This window comes from Cherax quadricarinatus, chromosome 10 (assembly GCF_038502225.1).
Source record: "Cherax quadricarinatus isolate ZL_2023a chromosome 10, ASM3850222v1, whole genome shotgun sequence".
In the NCBI taxonomy this organism is placed as follows: Eukaryota; Metazoa; Arthropoda; class Malacostraca; order Decapoda; family Parastacidae; genus Cherax; species Cherax quadricarinatus.
In genome coordinates, this window is record NC_091301.1 from 36,407,092 (window position 1) to 36,430,654 (window position 23,563).

General features: G+C 53.2%; 1 protein-coding gene across 1 annotated transcript in view; it reads right to left on the reverse strand.

The window, feature by feature from the left end:
• Positions 1–23,563, reverse strand: part of LOC128687815 (organic cation transporter protein-like) — a 218,358-nt gene that overhangs the window by 35,452 nt on the left and 159,343 nt on the right. Inside the window, exon 5 of the mRNA XM_070083827.1 lies at positions 18,711–18,807. Coding sequence (XP_069939928.1) covers positions 18,711–18,807 — 97 coding nt within the window. The remainder of the gene's footprint in view (positions 1–18,710; positions 18,808–23,563) is intronic.

The following is a 23,563-nucleotide window of genomic DNA, read 5'->3' on the forward strand; positions in this document are numbered from 1 at the left end:
TCACCTGACACCATGACCCGGGACCTGCCCTCCCATGCTATCACCTGACACCATGACCCAGGACCTGCCCTCCCATGCTATCACCTGACACCTTGACCCAGGACCTGCCCTCCCGTGGTACCACCTGACACCATGACCCAGGACATGCCCTCCCATGCTATCACCTGACACCATTACCCAGGACCTGCCCTCCCATGCTATCACCTGACACCATGATCCAGGACCTGCCCTCCCATGCTATCACCTGACACCATGACCCAGGATCTGCCCTCCCATGCTATCACCTGACACCATGACCCAGGACCTGCCCTCCCATGCTATCACATGACACCATGACCCAGGACCTGCCCTCCCATGCTATCACCTGACACCATGACCCAGGACCTGCCCTCCCATGCTATCACCTGACACCATGACCCGGGACCTGCCCTCCCATGCTATCACCTGACACCATGACCCAGGACCTGCCCTCCCATGCTATCACCTGACACCATGACCCAGGACCTGCCCTCCCGTGCTATCACCTGACACCATGACGCAAGACCTGCCCTCCCATGCTATCACATGACACCATGACCCAGGACCTGCCCTCCCATGCTATCACCTGACACCATGACCCAGGACCTGCCCTCCCATGCTATCACCTGACACCATGACCCGGGACCTGCCCTCCCATGCTATCACCTGACACCATGACCCAGGACATGCCCTCCCATGCTATCACCTGACACCATTACCCAGGACCTGCCCTCCCATGCTATCACCTGACACCATGACGCAAGACCTGCCCTCCCATGCTATCACCTGACACCATGACCCAGGACCTGCCCTCCCATGCTATCACCTGACACCATGACCCAGGACCTGCCCTCCCATGCTATCACCTGACACCATAACCCAGGACCTGCCCTCCCATGCTATCACCTGACACCATGACCCAGGACCTGCCCTCCCATGCTATCACCTGACACCATGACCCAGGACCTGCCCTCCCATGCTATCACCTGACACCATGACCCGGGAGCTGCCCTCCCATGCTATCACCTGACACCATGACCCAGGACCTACCCTCCCATGCTATCACGTGACACCATGACCCAGGACCTGCCCTCCCATGCTATCACCTGACACCATGACCCGAGAGCTGCCCTCCCATGCTATCACCTGACACCATGACCCAGGACCTGCCCTCCCATGCTATCACCTGACACCATGACCCAGGACCTGCCCTCCCATGCTATCACCTGACACCATGACGCAGGACCTGCCCTCCCATGCTATCACCTGACACCATGACCCAAGACCTGCCCTCCCATGCTATCACCTGACACCATGACCTGAGAGCTGCCCTCCCATGCTGTCACCTGACACCATGACCCAGGACCTGCCCTCCCATGCTATCACCTGACACCATGACCCAGGACCTGCCCTCCCATGCTATCACCTGACACCATGACCCAGGACCTGCCCTCCCGTGCTATCACCTGACACCATGACCCAGGACCTGCCCTCCCATGCTATCACCTGACACCATGACCCAGGACCTGCCCTCCCATGCTATCACCTGACACCATGACCCAGGACCTGCCCTCCCATGCTATCACCTGACACCAGGACCAGTGAGCTGCCCTCCCATGCTTTCACCTGACACCATGACCCAGGACCTACCCTCCCATGCTATCACGTGACACCATGACCCAGAACCTGCCCTCCCATGCTATAACCTGACACCATAACCCGGGAGCTGCCCTCCCATGCTATCACCTGACACCATGACCCAGGACCTGCCCTCCCATGCTATCACCTGACACCATGACCCAGGACCTGCCCTCCCATGCTATCACCTGACACCATGACCCAAGACCTGCCCTCCCATGCTATCACCTGACACCATGACCCGGGAGCTGCCCTCCCATGCTATCACCTGACACCATGACCCAGGACCTGCCCTCCCATGCTATCACTTGACACCATGACCCATGACCTGCCCTCCCGTGCTATCACCTGACACCATGACCCAGGACCTGCCCTCCCATGCTATCACCTGACACCATGACCCAAGACCTGCCCTCCCATGCTATCACCTGACACCATGACCCAGGACCTGCCCTCCCATGCTATCACCTGACACCATGACCCAGGACCTGCCCTCCCATGCTATCACCTGACACCATGACCCAGGACCTGCCCTCCCGTGCTATCACCTGACACCATGACCCAGGACCTGCCCTCCCATGGTATCACCTGACACCATGACCCAGGACCTGCCCTCCCGTGCTATCACCTGACACCATGACCCAGGGCCTGCCCTCCCATGCTATCACCTGACACCATGACTCAGGACCTGCCCTCGCATGGTATCACCTGACACCATGACCCAGGACCTGCCCTCCCATGGTATCACCTGACACCATGACCCAGGACCTGCCCTCCCGTGCTATCACCTGACACCATGACCCAGGACCTGCCCTCCCGTGCTACCACCTGACACCATGACCCAAGACCTGCCCTCCCATGCTATCACCTGACACCATGACCCAGGACCTGCCCTCCCATGGTATCACCTGACACCATGACCCAGGACCTGCCCTCCCGTGCTACCACCTTACACCATGACCCAGGACCTGCCCTCCCGTGCTACCACCTGACACCATGACCCAAGACCTGCCCTCCCATGCTATCACCTGACACCATGACCCAGGACCTGCCCTCCCGTGCTACCACCTGACACCATGACCCAAGACCTGCCCTCCCGTGCTATCACCTGACACCATGACCCAGGACCTGCCCTCCCGTGCTACCACCTGACACCATGACCCAGGAACTGCCCTGCCGTGCTATCACCTGACACCATGACCCAGGACCTGCCCTCCCGTGCTACCACCTGACACCATGACCCAGGAGCTGCCCTCCCGTGCTACCACCTGACACCATGACCCAGGACCTGCCCTCCCGTGCTATCACCTGACACCATGACCCAGGACCTGCCCTCCCGTGCTACCACCTGACACCATGACCCAGGACCTGCCCTCCCATGCTACCACCTGACACCATGACCCAGGACCTGCCCTCCCATGCTACCACCTGACACCATGACCCAGCACCTGCCCTCCCATGCTAACACCTGACACCATGACCCAGGACCTGCCCTCCCATGCTACCACCTGACACCATGACCCAGGACCTGCCCTCCCATGCTATCACCTGACACCATGACCCAGGACCTGCCCTCCCATGCTATCACCTGACACCATGACCCAGGACCTGCCCTCCCATGCTATCACCTGACACCATGACCCAAGACCTGCCCTCCCATGCTACCACCTGACACCATGACCCAGGACCTGCCCTCCCATGCTATCACATGACACCATGACCCAGGACCTGCCCTCCCATGCTATCACCTGACACCATGACCCAGGACCTGCCCTCCCATGCTATCACCTGACACCATGACCCGGGACCTGCCCTCCCATGCTATCACCTGACACCATGACCCAGGACCTGCCCTCCCATGCTATCACCTGACACCATGACCCAGGACCTGCCCTCCCGTGCTATCACCTGACACCATGACCCAGGACCTGCCCTCCCATGCTATCACCTGACACCATGACCCAGGACCTGCCCTCCCATGCTATCACCTGACACCATGACCCAAGACCTGCCCTCCCATGCTATCACCTGACACCATGACCCAGGACCTGCCCTCCCATGCTATCACCTGACACCATGACCCAGGACCTGCCCTCCCATGCTATCACCTGACACCATGACCCAGGACCTGCCCTCCCATGCTATCACCTGACACCATGACCCAGGACCTGCCCTCCCATGCTATCACCTGACACCATGACCCAGGACCTGCCCTCCCATGCTATCACCTGACACCATGACCCAGGACCTGCCCTCCCATGCTATCACCTGACACCATGACCCGGGACCTGCCCTCCCATGCTATCACCTGACACCATGACCCAGGACCTACCCTCCCATGCTATCACCTGACACCATGACCCAGGACCTGCCCTCCCATGCTATCACCTGACACCATGACCCGGGAGCTGCCCTCCCATGCTATCACCTGACACCATGACCCAGGACCTGCCCTCCCATGCTATCACCTGACACCATGACCCAGGACCTGCCCTCCCATGCTATCACCTGACACCATGACCCAGGACCTGCCCTCCCATGCTATCACCTGACACCATGACCCAAGACCTGCCCTCCCATGCTATCACCTGACAACATGACCTGGGAGCTGCCCTCCCATGCTGTCACCTGACACCATGACCCAGGACCTGCCCTCCCATGCTATCACCGGACACCATGACCCAGGACCTGCCCTCCCATGCTATCACCAGATACCATGACCCAGGACCTGCCCTCCCATGCTATCACCTGACACCATGACCCAGGACCTGCCCTCCCATGCTATCACCTGACACCATGACCCAGGACCTGCCCTCCCATGCTATCACCTGACACCATGACCCAGGACCTGCCCTCCCATGCTATCACCTGACACCATGACCCGGGAGCTGCCCTCCCATGCTATCACCTGACACCATGACCCAAGACCTACCCTCCCATGCTATCACCTGACACCATGACCCAGGACCTGCCCTCCCATGCTATCACCTGACACCATGACCCGGGAGCTGCCCTCCCATGCTATCACCTGACACCATGACCCAGGACCTGCCCTCCCATGCTATCACCTGACACCATGACCCAGGACCTGCCCTCCCATGCTATCACCTGACACCATGACCCAGGACCTGCCCTCCCATGCTATCACCTGACACCATGACCCAGGACCTGCCCTCCCATGCTATCACCTGACACCATGACCCAAGACCTGCCCTCCCATGCTATCACCTGACACCATGACCCAAGACCTGCCCTCCCATGCTATCACCTGACACCATGACCCAAGACCTGCCCTCCCATGCTATCACCTGACACCATGACCCAGGACCTGCCCTCCCATGCTATCACCTGACACCATGACCCAGGACCTGCCCTCCCATGCTATCACCTGACACCATGACCCATGACCTGCCCTCCCGTGCTATCACCTGACACCATGACCCAGGACCTGCCCTCCCATGCTATCACCTGACACCATGACCCAAGACCTGCCCTCCCATGCTATCACCTGACACCATGACCCAAGACCTGCCCTCCCATGCTATCACCTGACACCATGACCCAGGACCTGCCCTCCCATGCTATCACCTGACACCATGACCCAGGACCTGCCCTCCCGTGCTATCACCTGACACCATGACCCAGGACCTGCCCTCCCATGGTATCACCTGACACCATGAACAAGGACCTGCCCTCCCGTGCTATCACCTGACACCATGACCCAGGGCCTGCCCTCCCATGCTATCACCTGACACCATGACCCAGGACCTGCCCTCCCATGGTATCACCTGACACCATGACCCAGGACCTGCCCTCCCATGGTATCACCTGACACCATGACCCAGGACCTGCCCTCCCGTGCTATCACCTGACACCATGACCCAGGACCTGCCCTCCCGTGCTACCACCTGACACCATGACCCAAGACCTGCCCTCCCATGCTATCACCTGACACCATGACCCAGGACCTGCCCTCCCATGGTATCACCTGACACCATGACCCAGGACCTGCCCTCCCGTGCTACCACCTTACACCATGACCCAGGACCTGCCCTCCCGTGCTACCACCTGACACCATGACCAAAGACCTGCCCTCCCATGCTATCACCTGACACCATGACCCAGGACCTGCCCTCCCGTGCTACCACCTGACACCATGACCCAAGACCTGCCCTCCCGTGCTATCACCTGACACCATGACCCAGGACCTGCCCTCCCGTGCTACCACCTGACACCATGACCCAGGACCTGCCCTCCCGTGCTATCACCTGACACCATGACCCAGGACCTGCCCTCCCGTGCTACCACCTGACACCATGACCCAGGAGCTGCCCTCCCGTGCTATCACCTGACACCATGACCCAGGACCTGCCCTCCCGTGCTACCACCTGACACCATGACCCAGGACCTGCCCTCCCATGCTACCACCTGACACCATGACCCAGGACCTGCCCTCCCATGCTACCACCTGACACCATGACCCAGCACCTGCGCTCCCATGCTACCACCTGACACCATGACCCAGGACCTGCCCTCCCATGCTACCACCTGACACCATGACCCAGGACCTGCCCTCCCATGCTACCACCTGACACCATGACCCAGGACCTGCCCTCCCATGGTATCACCTGACACCATGACCCAAGACCTGCCCTCCCATGCTACCACCTGACACCATGCCCCAGGACCTGCCCTCCCATGCTACCACCTGACACCATGACCCAGGACCTGCCCTCCCATGCTACCACCTGACACCATGACCCAGGACCTGCCCTCCCATGCTACCACCTGACACCATGACCCAGGACCTGCCCTCCCATGCTATCACCTGACACCTTGACCCAGGACCTGCCCTCCCGTGCTATCACCTGACACCATGACCCAGGACATGCCCTCCCATGCTATCACCTGACACCATTACCCAGGACCTGCCCTCCCATGCTATCACCTGACACCATGACCCAGGACCTGCCCTCCCATGCTATAACCTGACACCATGACCCAGGACCTGCCCTCCCATGCTATCACCTGACACCATGACCCGGGACCTGCCCTCCCATGCTATCACCTGACACCATGACCCAGGACCTGCCCTCCCATGCTATCACCTGACACCTTGACCCAGGACCTGCCCTCCCGTGCTATCACCTGACACCATGACCCAGGACATGCCCTCCCATGCTATCACCTGACACCATTACCCAGGACCTGCCCTCCCATGCTATCACCTGACACCATGACCCAGGACCTGCCCTCCCATGCTATCACCTGACACCATGACCCAGGATCTGCCCTCCCATGCTATCACCTGACACCATGACCCAGGACCTGCCCTCCCATGCTATCACATGACACCATGACCCAGGACCTGCCCTCCCATGCTATCACCTGACACCATGACCCAGGACCTGCCCTCCCATGCTATCACCTGACACCATGACCCAGGACCTGCCCTCCCGTGCTATCACCTGACACCATGACCCAGGACATGCCCTCCCATGCTATCACCTGACACCATGAGCCAGGACCTGCCCTCCCATGCTATCACCTGACACCATGACCCAGGACCTGCCCTCCCATGCTATAACCTGACACCATGACCCAGGACCTGCCCTCCCATGCTATCACCTGACACCATGACCCGGGACCTGACTTCCCATGCTATCACCTGACACCATGACCCAGGACCTGCCCTCCCATGCTATCACCTGACACCTTGACCCAGGACCTGCTCTCCCGTGCTATCACCTGACACCATGACCCAGGACATGCCCTCCCATGCTATCACCTGACACCATTACCCAGGACCTGCCCTCCCATGCTATCACCTGACACCATGACCCAGGACCTGCCCTCCCATGCTATCACCTGACACCATGACCCAGGATCTGCCCTCCCATGCTATCACCTGACACCATGACCCAGGACCTGCCCTCCCATGCTATCACATGACACCATGACCCAGGACCTGCCCTCCCATGCTATCACCTGACACCATGACCCAGGACCTGCCCTCCCATGCTATCACCTGACACCATGACCCGGGACCTGCCCTCCCATGCTATCACGTGACACCATGACCCAGGACCTGCCCTCCCATGCTATCACCTGACACCATGACCCAGGACCTGCCCTCCCGTGCTATCACCTGACACCATGACGCAAGACCTGCCCTCCCATGCTATCACATGACACCATGACCCAGGACCTGCCCTCCCATGCTATCACCTGACACCATGACCCAGGACCTGCCCTCCCATGCTATCACCTGACACCATGACCCGGGACCTGCCCTCCCATGCTATCACCTGACACCATGACCCAGGACATGCCCTCCCATGCTATCACCTGACACCATTACCCAGGACCTGCCCTCCCATGCTATCACCTGACACCATGACGCAGGACCTGCCCTCCCATGCTATCACCTGACACCATGACCCAGGACCTGCCCTCCCATGCTATCACCTGACACCATGACCCAGGACCTGCCCTCCCATGCTATCACCTGACACCATGACCCAGGACCTGCCCTCCCATGCTATCACCTGACACCATGACCCAGGACCTGCCCTCCCATGCTATCACCTGACACCATGACCCAGGACCTGCCCTCCCATGCTATCACCTGACACCATGACCCGGGAGCTGCCCTCCCATGCTATCACCTGACACCATGACCCAGGACCTACCCTCCCATGCTATCACGTGACACCATGACCCAGGACCTGCCCTCCCATGCTATCACCTGACACCATGACCCGGGAGCTGCCCTCCCATGCTATCACCTGACACCATGACCCAGGACCTGCCCTCCCATGCTATCACCTGACACCATGACCCAGGACCTGCCCTCCCATGCTATCACCTGACACCATGACGCAGGACCTGCCCTCCCATGCTATCACCTGACACCATGACCCAAGACCTGCCCTCCCATGCTATCACCTGACACCATGACCTGAGAGCTGCCCTCCCATGCTGTCACCTGACACCATGACCCAGGACCTGCCCTCCCATGCTATCACCTGACACCATGACCCAGGACCTGCCCTCCCATGCTATCACCTGACACCATGACCCAGGACCTGCCCTCCCGTGCTATCACCTGACACCATGACCCAGGACCTGCCCTCCCATGCTATCACCTGACACCATGACCCAGGACCTGCCCTCCCATGCTATCACCTGACACCATGACCCAGGACCTGCCCTCCCATGCTATCACCTGACACCATGACCAGGGAGCTGCCCTGCCATGCTATCACCTGACACCATGACCCAGGACCTACCCTCCCATGCTATCACGTGACACCATGACCCAGAACCTGCCCTCCCATGCTATCACCTGACACCATAACCCGGGAGCTGCCCTCCCATGCTATCACCTGACACCATGACCCAGGACCTGCCCTCCCATGCTATCACCTGACATCATGACCCAGGACCTGCCCTCCCATGCTATCACCTGACACCATGACCCAAGACCTGCCCTCCCATGCTATCACCTGACACCATGACCCGGGAGCTGCCCTCCCATGCTATCACCTGACACCATGACCCAGGACCTGCCCTCCCATGCTATCACTTGACACCATGACCCATGACCTGCCCTCCCGTGCTATCACCTGACACCATGACCCAGGACCTGCCCTCCCATGCTATCACCTGACACCATGACCCAAGACCTGCCCTCCCATGCTATCACCTGACACCATGACCCAGGACCTGCCCTCCCATGCTATCACCTGACACCATGACCCAGGACCTGCCCTCCCATGCTATCACCTGACACCATGACCCAGGACCTGCCCTCCCGTGCTATCACCTGACACCATGACCCAGGACCTGCCCTCCCATGGTATCACCTGACACCATGACCCAGGACCTGCCCTCCCGTGCTATCACCTGACACCATGACCCAGGGCCTGCCCTCCCATGCTATCACCTGACACCATGACTCAGGACCTGCCTTCCCATGGTATCACCTGACACCATGACCCAGGACCTGCCCTCCCATGGTATCACCTGACACCATGACCCAGGACCTGCCCTCCCGTGCTATCACCTGACACCATGACCCAGGACCTGCCCTCCCGTGCTACCACCTGACACCATGACCCAAGACCTGCCCTCCCATGCTATCACCTGACACCATGACCCAGGACCTGCCCTCCCATGGTATCACCTGACACCATGACCCAGGACCTGCCCTCCCGTGCTACCACCTTACACCATGACCCAGGACCTGCCCTCCCGTGCTACCACCTGACACCATGACCCAAGACCTGCCCTCCCATGCTATCACCTGACACCATGACCCAGGACCTGCCCTCCCGTGCTACCACCTGACACCATGACCCAAGACCTGCCCTCCCGTGCTATCACCTGACACCATGACCCAGGACCTGCCCTCCCGTGCTACCACCTGACACCATGACCCAGGAACTGCCCTGCCGTGCTATCACCTGACACCATGACCCAGGACCTGCCCTCCCGTGCTACCACCTGACACCATGACCCAGGAGCTGCCCTCCCGTGCTACCACCTGACACCATGACCCAGGACCTGCCCTCCCATGCTATCACCTGACACCATGACCCAGGACCTGCCCTCCCGTGCTACCACCTGACACCATGACCCAGGACCTGCCCTCCCATGCTACCACCTGACACCATGACCCAGGACCTGCCCTCCCATGCTACCACCTGACACCATGACCCAGCACCTGCCTTCCCATGCTACCACCTGACACCATGACCCAGGACCTGCCCTCCCATGCTACCACCTGACACCATGACCCAGGACCTGCCCTCCCATGCTACCACCTGACACCATGACCCAGGACCTGCCCTCCCATGCTACCACCTGACACCATGACCCAGGACCTGCCCTCCCATGGTATCACCTGACACCATGACCCAAGACCTGCCCTCCCATGCTACCACCTGACACCATGACCCAGGACCTGCCCTCCCATGCTATCACATGACACCATGACGCAGGACCTGCCCTCCCATGCTATCACCTGACACCATGACCCAGGACCTGCCCTCCCATGCTATCACCTGACACCATGACCCGGGACCTGCCCTCCCATGCTATCACCTGACACCATGACCCAGGACCTGCCCTCCCATGCTATCACCTGACACCATGACCCAGGACCTGCCCTCCCGTGCTATCACCTGACACCATGACCCAGGACATGCCCTCCCATGCTATCACCTGACACCATTACCCAGGACCTGCCCTCCCATGCTATCACCTGACACCATGACACAAGACCTGCCCTCCCATGCTATCACCTGACACCATGACCCAGGACCTGCCCTCCCATGCTATCACCTGACACCATGACCCAGGACCTGCCCTCCCATGCTATCACCTGACACCATGACCCAGGACCTGCCCTCCCATGCTATCACCTGACACCATGACCCAGGACCTGCCCTCCCATGCTATCACCTGACACCATGACCCAGGACCTGCCCTCCCATGCTATCACCTGACACCATGACCCAGGACCTGCCCTCCCATGCTATCACCTGACACCATGACCCGGGAGCTGCCCTCCCATGCTATCACCTGACACCATGACCCAGGACCTACCCTCCCATGCTATCACCTGACACCATGACCCAGGACCTGCCCTCCCATGCTATCACCTGACACCATGACCCGGGAGCTGCCCTCCCATGCTATCACCTGACACCATGACCCAGGACCTGCCCTCCCATGCTATCACCTGACACCATGACCCAGGACCTGCCCTCCCATGCTATCACCTGACACCATGACGCAGGACCTGCCCTCCCATGCTATCACCTGACACCATGACCCAAGACCTGCCCTCCCATGCTATCACCTGACATCATGACCTGGGAGCTGCCCTCCCATGCTGTCACCTGACACCATGACCCAGGACCTGCCCTCCCATGCTATCACCGGACACCATGACCCAGGACCTGCCCTCCCATGCTATCACCTGACACCATGACCCAGGACCTGCCCTCCCATGCTATCACCTGACACCATGACCCAGGACCTGCCCTCCCATGCTATCACCTGACACCATGACCCAGGACCTGCCCTCCCATGCTATCACCTGACACCATGACCCAGGACCTGCCCTCCCATGCTATCACCTGACACCATGACCCGGGAGCTGCCCTCCCATGCTATCACCTGACACCATGACCCAAGACCTACCCTCCCATGCTATCACCTGACACCATGACCCAGGACCTGCCCTCCCATGCTATCACCTGACACCATGACCCGGGAGCTGCCCTCCCATGCTATCACCTGACACCATGACCCAGGACCTGCCCTCCCATGCTATCACCTGACACCATGACCCAGGACCTGCCCTCCCATGCTATCACCTGACACCATGACCCAGGACCTGCCCTCCCATGCTATCACCTGACACCATGACGCAGGACCTGCCCTCCCATGCTATCACCTGACACCATGACCCAAGACCTGCCCTCCCATGTTATCACCTGACACCATGACCCCGGGAGCTGCCATCCCATGCTGTCACCTGACACCATGACCCAGGACCTGCCCTCCCATGCTATCACCTGACACCATGACCCTCGAGCTGCCCTCCCATGCTATCACCTGACACCATGACCCAAGACCTGCCCTCCCATGCTATCACCTGACACCATGACCCGGGAGCTGCCCTCCCATGCTATCACCTGACACCATGACCCAGGACCTGCCCTCCCATGCTATCACCTGACACCATGACCCATGACCTGCCCTCCCGTGCTATCACCTGACACCATGACCCAGGACCTGCCCTCCCATGCTATCACCTGACACCATGACCCAAGACCTGCCCTCCCATGCTATCACCTGACACCATGACCCAGGACCTGCCCTCCCATGCTATCACCTGACACCATGACCCAGGACCTGCCCTCCCATGCTATCACCTGACACCATGACCCAGGACCTGCCCTCCCGTGCTATCACCTGACACCATGACCCAGGACCTGCCCTCCCATGGTATCACCTGACACCATGACCCAGGACCTGCCCTCCCGTGCTATCACCTGACACCATGACCCAGGGCCTGCCCTCCCATGCTATCACCTGACACCATGACCCAGGACCTGCCCTCCCATGGTATCACCTGACACCATGACCCAGGACCTGCCCTCCCATGGTATCACCTGACACCATGACCCAGGACCTGCCCTCCCGTGCTATCACCTGACACCATGACCCAGGACCTGCCCTCCCGTGCTACCACCTGACACCATGACCCAGGACCTGCCCTCCCATGCTATCACCTGACACCATGACCCAGGACCTGCCCTCCCATGGTATCACCTGACACCATGACCCAGGACCTGCCCTCCCGTGCTACCACCTTACACCATGACCCAGGACCTGCCCTCCCGTGCTACCACCTGACACCATGACCAAAGACCTGCCCTCCCATGCTATCACCTGACACCATGACCCAGGACCTGCCCTCCCGTGCTACCACCTGACACCATGACCCAAGACCTGCCCTCCCGTGCTATCACCTGACACCATGACCCAGGACCTGCCCTCCCGTGCTACCACCTGACACCATGACCCAGGACCTGCCCTCCCGTGCTAGCACCTGACACCATGACCCAGGACCTGCCCTCCCGTGCTACCACCTGACACCATGACCCAGGAGGTGCCCTCCCGTGCTATCACCTGACACCATGACCCAGGACCTGCCCTCCCGTGCTACCACCTGACACCATGACCCATGACCTGCCCTCCCGTGCTACCACCTGACACCATGACCCAGGACCTGCCCTCCCATGCTACCACCTGACACCATGACCCAGCACCTGCGCTCCCATGCTACCACCTGACACCATGACCCAGGACCTGCCCTCCCATGCTACCACCTGACACCATGACCCAGGACCTGCCCTCCCATGCTACCACCTGACACCATGACCCAGGACCTGCCCTCCCATGGTATCACCTGACACCATGACCCAAGACCTGCCCTCCCATGCTACCACCTGACACCATGCCCCAGGACCTGCCCTCCCATGCTACCACCTGACACCATGACCCAGGACCTGCCCTCCCATGCTACCACCTGACACCATGACCCAGGACCTGCCCTCCCATGCTACCACCTGACACCATGACCCAGGACCTGCCCTCCCATGCTACCACCAGACACCATGACCCAGGATCTGCCCTCCCATGCTACCACCTGACACCATGACCCAGGACCTGCCCTCCCATGCTATCACCTGACACCATGACCCAAGACCTGCCCTCCCATGCTACCACCTGACACCATGACCCAGGACCTGCCCTCCCATGCTACCACCTGACACCATGACCCAGGACCTGCCCACCCATGCTATCACCTGACACCATGACCCAGGAGCTGCCCTCCCGTGCTACCACCTGACACCATGACCCAAGACCTGCCCTCCCATGCTATCACCTGACACCATGACCCAGGACCTGCCCTCCCATGCTATCACCTGACACCATGACCCAGGACCTGCCCTCCCATGCTATCACCTGACACCATGACCCAGGACCTGCCCTCCCATGCTACCACCTGACACCATGACCCAGGACCTGCCCTCCCATGCTACCACCTGACACCATGACCCAGGACCTGCCCTCCCATGCTATCACCTGACACCATGACCCAGGACCTGCCCTCCCATGCTATCACCTGACACCATGACCCAGGTCCTGCCCTCCCATGCTACCACCTGACACCATGACCCAGGAGCTGCCCTCCCATGCTATCACCTGACACCATGACCCAGGACCTGCCCTCCCATGCTATCGCCTGACACCATGACCCAAGACCTGCCCTCCCATGCTACCACCTGACACCATGACCCAGGACCTGCCCTCCCATGCTATCACCTGACACCATGACCCAGGACCTGCCCTCCCATGCTATCACCTGACACCATGACCCAGGACCTGCCCTCCCATGCTACCACCTGACACCATGACCCAGGACCTGCCCTCCCATGCTATCACCTGACACCATGACCCAGGACCTGCCCTCCCATGCTATCGCCTGACACCATGACCCAAGACCTGCCCTCCCATGCTACCACCTGACACCATGACCCAGGACCTGCCCTCCCATGCTATCACCTGACACCATGACCCAGGACCTGCCCTCCCATGCTATCACCTGACACCATGACCCAGGACCTGCACTCCCATGCTACCACCTGACACCATGACCCAAGACCTGCCCTCCCATGCTATCACCTGACACCATGACCCAGGACCTGCCCTCCCATGCTATCACCTGACACCATGACCCAGGACCTGCACTCCCATGCTACCACCTGACACCATGGCCCAGGAGCTGCACTAACCCGTCTTCAGTATTATTATTTACTTTATAAGATATCTTTCTTTTTTTCCGTGTGCTTCATAAATCAATAGTAACCTTGAAAATAATATTAATAATAATAATAATAATAATGATAATAATAATAGCAATAATAATAATAATAATTATGGCAATATAAACACAAATGCAGTATAATGTGATCCTTTATTGACTACGTTTCGCCCACACAGTGGGCTTTTTCAAGTCACAAACAGAACTACCTGGGGTGGAAGGAACGCGAGTATTTATGGTCCGGCTGAGGTCAGGTGAAGAATGCTGCATCTGATGATGTACCGAATGGGGTTATAGAGTCTAAAAACTTGGGTAGCTTAGAAAGGAGATTGGGTAAGTTTGTGAGCAGACCTTCTACAGTGTTCTTATGTGGGATAGCGATGAAGAAGTTTCTTGGCAAGTGGTTCAGCTATGTTATAGAAGCCACTATTCTGGTTGAAGTTGTCGGATATAGAAATAAGTGATGATTCCAGGATTCTTCGGTATTGAGTGTTGTCTTCTGTGGCGATAAGTCTTGAGTTTCTGTAGTTTATCAAGTGGTTGTGTGAATTACGGTGTTGTACGCAGGCATTCCTTGTGTCGTCAGACCTGCTTGCGTATTGGTGTTCTGAAATACGTGTTTGGAGGTCCCTTGATGTTTCGCCCACGTATAACTTGTTGCAGTCATTACAAGGGATTATGTATACCCCTGCAGAGGATGGAGGCTTGTCCTGCCTACTACTTGTGATGTCCTTGATGGTCGTGGTTGTGGAGGTAGATACTTGGAATGATGTTTTGGCAAAGATGTTGGAAACATGTTTGGCAATGGAGTTGGTGGGAAGGACTATGTATCTCTTCTCGGCAGTGTCTTCTCTGGGTGTGTTGAAGATGTTTAATGCTCGCCGTCTGCAGTCTCTGATGAAGTGACGAGGATAGTGGAGTTTAGAAAATATTTGTTCAATTATAGTGCATTCTTCCTCAAGGAACTCGTTGCTGCAGATTCTGTGTGCACGCAGGAAGAAGCCTATAATTACACCACGTTTGGTTTTGGTGTCGTGGTGAGAGTAGAAGTGGAGAAGATCGTTTTGGTTGGTGGGTTTTCGATAGACTTTAAAACGAAGTTCGTGGTCAGCTTTGCAGAGCAGGACATCAAGGAAAGGAAGAGTGTTGTCGACTTCTTCTTCAAGGTTTAGCAGAAGACACGACCATCAGGGTCACCACCGCTGATAAAGGAGGTGGTGTTGTTATCATGAACACTGACGATTACAGGAACAAAATGCTCAATCTACTTAATGACCCAGATACCTACAAACCTCTCACAACTAACCAAGTGGACAACCTTACTAAAACTTTTCTTCAAAGGACTCGCCGCATTCTGAGGAGGTCAGAACAAGGGAAGAAACTTCTGCACACCATGCCCAGCAACCCCAGACCTGCCAGAATGTACGGCCTGCCAAAGACTCACAAGCCTGGTATCCCACTGAGGCCCATATCCTCGGGAATAGGCAGTGCTCCCCACCAGCTCTCAGGAATTCTCGCCAAACACCTCTCTAAACTGAACATTAAAATGGTATAAAATACCGACAGGTTGTTAGGTAAGACACTGTTGCATATGTGTCTTACCTAACAACCTGTCGGTATTTTATACCATTTTAATGTTCAATCTGTCAGACACTGCAACACAAGGGTATCTTGGTACAGACCTGCAATCAACTTCGACAACTTCCACTAGTGAGAGGGGCTGGGTTTGAGAGGGACCTAACCTTTCAACATCTGAGTTCTTACCTCTCCTAGTGGCCTACGTCTCACCTCCTGGCGCTATAAAAGCTCCATCCTGTCACTTCTTCTCCATATTGTTTCATACTATGGAACAATGCTCTTCTCCAGACTGAGGGACTGACCACCTCAAAACTTTAAGGGTGATGGACTGATTACATCGTCTTCAAGTATCTTCTGCTTCTATCAACTTTTCTGTACTTGACTGAAGAAGCCTACTGTGTAGGCGAAACGTTTCATAATAAAGATACCTAACTGTTGCATATGTGTCTTACCTAACAACCTCTCTAAACTCTTGGGTACTATCAGTTCAGCACATCTTAAACACTCGGGTGATCTTCTCAATCGCATTCGCAACATCAACATCAGGAACAAGAAACTTTCCAGCCTTGACGTGACTTCCCTATTCACCAAAGTACCTACTACACAAGCCATCGATCTCTTGCGCAGGAAAATTGACGATTCACTTGATCTTCCCATTCCAGCCAGCGATTTCATCGACCTTGTTGAACTATGTGTTGGCTTTACGTGTTTCTCTTTCGAAAATCACCTCTTTCAGCAGACTTTTGGACTACCCATGGGTTCGCCACTCAGTGCAGTCCTGGCGAACCTATACATGGAACATCTAGAAGCCGAACGTTTCTCCACCATTATTCCTTCGTCTGTCACCTGGCTCCGTTATGTTGACGACATTCTCCTCATAACTCCTAAACGCTTCAACGTTCAAGCTCTCCAAGACAAGCTCAACCAGGTCGAACCTTCAATCCAGTTCACACTTGAAGAAGAAGTCGACAACACTCTTCCTTTCCTTGATGTCCTGCTCTGCAAAGCTGACCACGAACTTCGTTTTAAAGTCTATCGAAAACCCACCAACCAAAACGATCTTCTCCACTTCTACTCTCACCACGACACCAAAACCAAACGTGGTGTAATTATAGGCTTCTTCCTGCGTGCACACAGAATCTGCAGCAACGAGTTCCTTGAGGAAGAATGCACTATAATTGAACAAATATTTTCTAAACTCCACTATCCTCGTCACTTCATAAGAGACTGCAGACGGCGAGCATTAAACATCTTCAACACACCCAGAGAAGACACTGCCGAGAAGAGATACATAGTCCTTCCCACCAACTCCATTGCCAAACATGTTTCCAACATCTTTGCCAAAACATCATTCCAAGTATCTACCTCCACAACCACGACCATCAAGGACATCACAAGTAGTAGGCAGGACAAGCCTCCATCCTCTGCAGGGGTATACATAATCCCTTGTAATGACTGCAACAAGTTATACGTGGGCGAAACATCAAGGGACCTCCAAACACGTATTTCAGAACACCAATACGCAAGCAGGTCTGACGACACAAGGAATGCCTGCGTACAACACCGTAATTCACACAACCACTTGATAAACTACAGAAACTCAAGACTTATCGCCACAGAAGACAACACTCAATACCGAAGAATCCTGGAATCATCACTTATTTCTATATCTGACAACTTCAACCAGAATAGTGGCTTCTATAACATAGCTGAACCACTTGCCAAGAAACTTCTTCATCGCTATCCCACATAAGAACACTGTAGAAGGTCTGCTCACAAACTTATCCAATCTCCTTTCTAAGCTACCCAAGTTTTTAGACTCTATAACCCCACTCGGTACATCATCAGATGCAGCATTCTTCACCTGACCTCAGCCGGACTATAAATACTCGCGTTCCTTCCACCCCAGGTAGTTCTGTTTGTGACTTGAAAAAGCCCACTGTGTGGGCGAAACGTAGTCAATAAAGGATCACATTATACTGCATTTGTGTTTATATTGCCATTGTGTCGGTATTTTATACCATTTATTTCCAATAATAATTATACTTGAGTAAAATGAGTGACTCACCGTCTTACCGTTGAGGTTGGCAGCGTGCTGGAGGATGAGTCTGGCTTCAGCAGTCCTGCCCTGGCTGATGAGCCACCGACTTGACTCTGGGATGAGCCTGGAGTCAACAAGATCTCATCTTACTACACTATGTTATTCATTACCACACCAACATAGCTATATACTCAGATATAAACTGCTATACTCCAGCAGGACATGTGCTGGCGTGAAATGATCTCCAACCCGTCGTGAAAAATAAAAAACTGCAAGAGACGTGTTTGTTCGTGTCTACACACACATGAACACAACAGACAATGTCATGGTGTCTGCTATTTAAGTTCCTTAATACTACTACTACTACTACTACTACTACTACTAATATATTTATTTACTACAAGTACATGTACAAGGTATACAGTCCTAGTTAACATCAGTGACATACTACTATATAGAAAGTCTCTTGTTATACTGAACATTTCGGGCAGATTTGTCCCAGGATGCGACCCACACCAGTCGACTAGCACCCAGGTTTATATTTTACTGATGGGTGAACATAGACAATCAGTGTACGGAAACACGTCCAGTGTTTTCACACTTGCTGGGAATCGAACCCTGACCCTCAGAGTGCCAAGTGAGAAATTTCTTCATCAGGCCGCGGGAAACACTACAAGTTAAGGAATAAAACTGGAGTCACAGGTACAGAAACTGGACCAAACTTTACTAAACAAAATAACAAGTCTGGCGAGGTTCCAGCAGCCACACTTAACACACTCACACATTATTATAACAAAATCTCAATATAGAACTTTTGCCTGCTGTTAAAACACAACAAGATAGACAACAATTACCGTTAAAAAACGGTTATAAATAAATGGTAAAGAAGGCCAAAATAAAAATTAAAAGAATAATTATTATAATGGACCTACACAAAATAAATTATTTAATATTACTCTGGAAAATATTTTACATTTGTTTACTTTGTTTTAAATATAGTAATATTATATAGTAATATAATATTGTAATATAATATTGTAATATAATATAGTAATATAATATTGTAATATAATATTGTAATATAATATAGTAATATAACACTGGGAGATTTACCGAGAAAGAAAGTGTGTATTTTATTGTCTAATATCTGGTGACGTAACACGATCTTATATCTGGTGACGTAACATGATCTTATATCTGGTGACGTAACACGATCTTATATCTGGTGACGTAACACGATCTTATATCTGGTGACGTAACATGATCTTATATCTGGTGACGTAACACGATCTTATATCTGGTGACGTAACACGATCTTATATCTGGTGACGTAACATGATCTTATATCTGGTGACGTAACACGATCTTATATCTGGTGACGTAACACGATCTTATATCTGGTGACGTAACATGATCTTATATCTGGTGACGTAACACGATCTTATATCTGGTGACGTAACATGATCTTATATCTGGTGACGTAACACGATCTTATATCTGGTGACGTAACACGATCTTATATCTGGTGACGTAACACGATCTTATATCTGGTGACGTAACATGATCTTATATCTGGTGACGTAACATGATCTAATATCTGGTGACGTAACACGATCTAATATCTGGTGACGTAACATGATCTTATATCTGGTGACGTAACATGATCTTATATCTGGTGACGTAACACGATCTTATATCTGGTGACGTAACACGATCTTATATCTGGTGACGTAACATGATCTTATATCTGGTGACGTAACATGATCTAATATCTGGTGACGTAACACGATCTAATATCTGGTGACGTAACACGATCTTATATCTGGTGACGTAACATGATCTAATATCTGGTGACGTAACACGATCTAATATCTGGTGACGTAACACGATCTAATATCTGGTGACGTAACACGATCTTATATCTGGTGACGTAACACGATCTAATATCTGGTGACGTAACACGATCTTATATCTGGTGACGTAACACGATCTTATATCTGGTGACGTAACATGATCTTATATCTGGTGACGTAACATGATCTTATATCTGGTGACGTAACACGATCTTATATCTGGTGACGTAACACGATCTTATATCTGGTGACGTAACATGATCTTATATCTGGTGACGTAACATGATCTAATATCTGGTGACGTAACACGATCTAATATCTGGTGACGTAACACGATCTTATATCTGGTGACGTAACATGATCTAATATCTGGTGACGTAACACGATCTAATATCTGGTGACGTAACACGATCTAATATCTGGTGACGTAACACGATCTTATATCTGGTGACGTAACACGATCTAATATCTGGTGACGTAACATGATCTAATATCTGGTGACGTAACACGATCTAATATCTGGTGACGTAACACGATCTTATATCTGGTGACGTAACACGATCTTATATCTGGTGACGTAACACGATCTAATATCTGGTGACGTAACACGATCTAATATCTGGTGACGTAACACGATCTAATATCTGGTGACGTAACACGATCTAATATCTGGTGACGTAACACGATCTAATATCTGGTGACGTAACACGATCTTATATCTGGTGACGTAACATGATCTAATATCTGGTCACGTAACACGATCTAATATCTGGTGACGTAACACGATCTAATATCTGGTGACGTAACACGATCTAATATCTGGTGACGTAACACAATCTAATATCTGGTGACGCAACACGATCTAATATCTGGTGACGTAACACGATCTAATATCTGGTGACGTAACACGATCTAATATCTGGTGACGCAACACGATCTAATATCTGGTGACGTAACACGATCTAATATCTAGTGACGTAACACGATCTAATATCTGGTGACGTAACACGATCTAATATCTGGTGACGTAACACGATCTAATATCTGGTGACGTAACACGATCTAATATCTGGTGACGTAACACGATCTAATATCTGGTGACGTAACACGATCTAATATCTGGTGACGTAACACGATCTAATATCTGGTGACGTAACACGATCAAATATCTGGTGACGTAACACGATCTAATATCTGGTGACGTAACACGATCTAATATCTGGTGACGTAACACGATCTAATATCTGGTGACGTCACACGATCTTATATCTGGTGACGTAACACGATCTAATATCTGGTGACGTAACACGATCTAATATCTGGTGACGTAACACGATCTAATATCTGGTGACGTAACACGATCTAATATCTGGTGACGTAACACGATCTAATATCTGGTGACGTAACACGATCTAATATCTGGTGACGTAACACGATCTAATATCTGGTGACGTAACACGATCTAATATCTGGTGACGTAACACGATCAAATATTTGGTGACGTAACACGATCTAATATCTCGTGACGTAACACGATCTAATATCTGGTGACGTAACACGATCTAATATCTGGTGAGGTAACACGATCTTATATCTGGTGACGTAACACGATCTAATATCTGGTGACGTAACACGATCTTATATCTGGTGACGTAACACGATCTAATATCTGGTGACGTAACACGATCTAATATCTGGTGACGTAACACGATCTAATATCTGGTGACGTAACACGATCTTATATCTGGTGACGTAACACGATCTTATATCTGGTGACGTAACACGATCTTATATCTGGTGACGTAACACGATCTTATATCTGGTGACGTAACACGATCTAATATCTGGTGACGTAACACGATCTAATATCTGGTGACGTAACACGATCTAATATCTGGTGACGTAACACGATCTAATATCTGGTGACGTAACACGATCTAATATCTGGTGACGTAACACGATCAAATATCTGGTGACGTAACACGATCTAATATCTGGTGACGTAACACGATCTAATATCTGGTGACGTAACACGATCTAATATCTGGTGACGTAACACGATCTAATATCTCGTGACGTAACACGATCTAATATCTGGTGACGTAACACGATCTAATATCTGGTGACGTAACACGATAATATCTGGTGACGTAACACGATCTAATATCTGGTGACGTAACACGATCTAATATCTGGTGACGTAACACGATCTAATATCTGGTGACGTAACACGATCTTATATCTGGTGACGTAACACGATCTAATATCTGGTGACGTAACACGATCTAATATCTGGTGACGTAACACGATCTAATATCTGGTGACGTAACACGATCTAATATCTGGTGACGTAACACGATCTAATATCTGGTGACGTAACACGATCTAATATCTGGTGACGTAACACGATCTAATATCTGGTGACGTAACACGATCTAATATCTGGTGACGTAACACGATCTAATATCTGGTGACGTAACACGATCTAATATCTGGTGACGTAACACGATCTAATATCTGGTGACGTAACACGATCTAATATCTGGTGACGTAACACGATCTAATATCTGGTGACGTAACACGATCTAATATCTGGTGACGTAACACGATCTAATATCTGGTGACGTAACACGATCTAATATCTGGTGACGTAACACGATCTAATATCTGGTGACGTAACACGATCTAATATCTGGTGACGTAACACGATCTAATATCTGGTGACGTAACACGATCTAATATCTGGTGACGTAACACGATCTAATATCTGGTGACGTAACACGATCTAATATCTGGTGACGTAACACGATCTAATATCTGGTGACGTAACACGATCTAATATCTGGTGACGTAACACGATCTAATATCTGGTGACGTAACACGATCTAATATCTGGTGACGTAACACGATCTAATATCTGGTGACGTAACACGATCTAATATCTGCTGACGTAACAATATCTGGTGACGTAACACGATCTAATATCTGGTGACGTAACACGATCTAATATCTGGTGACGTAACACGA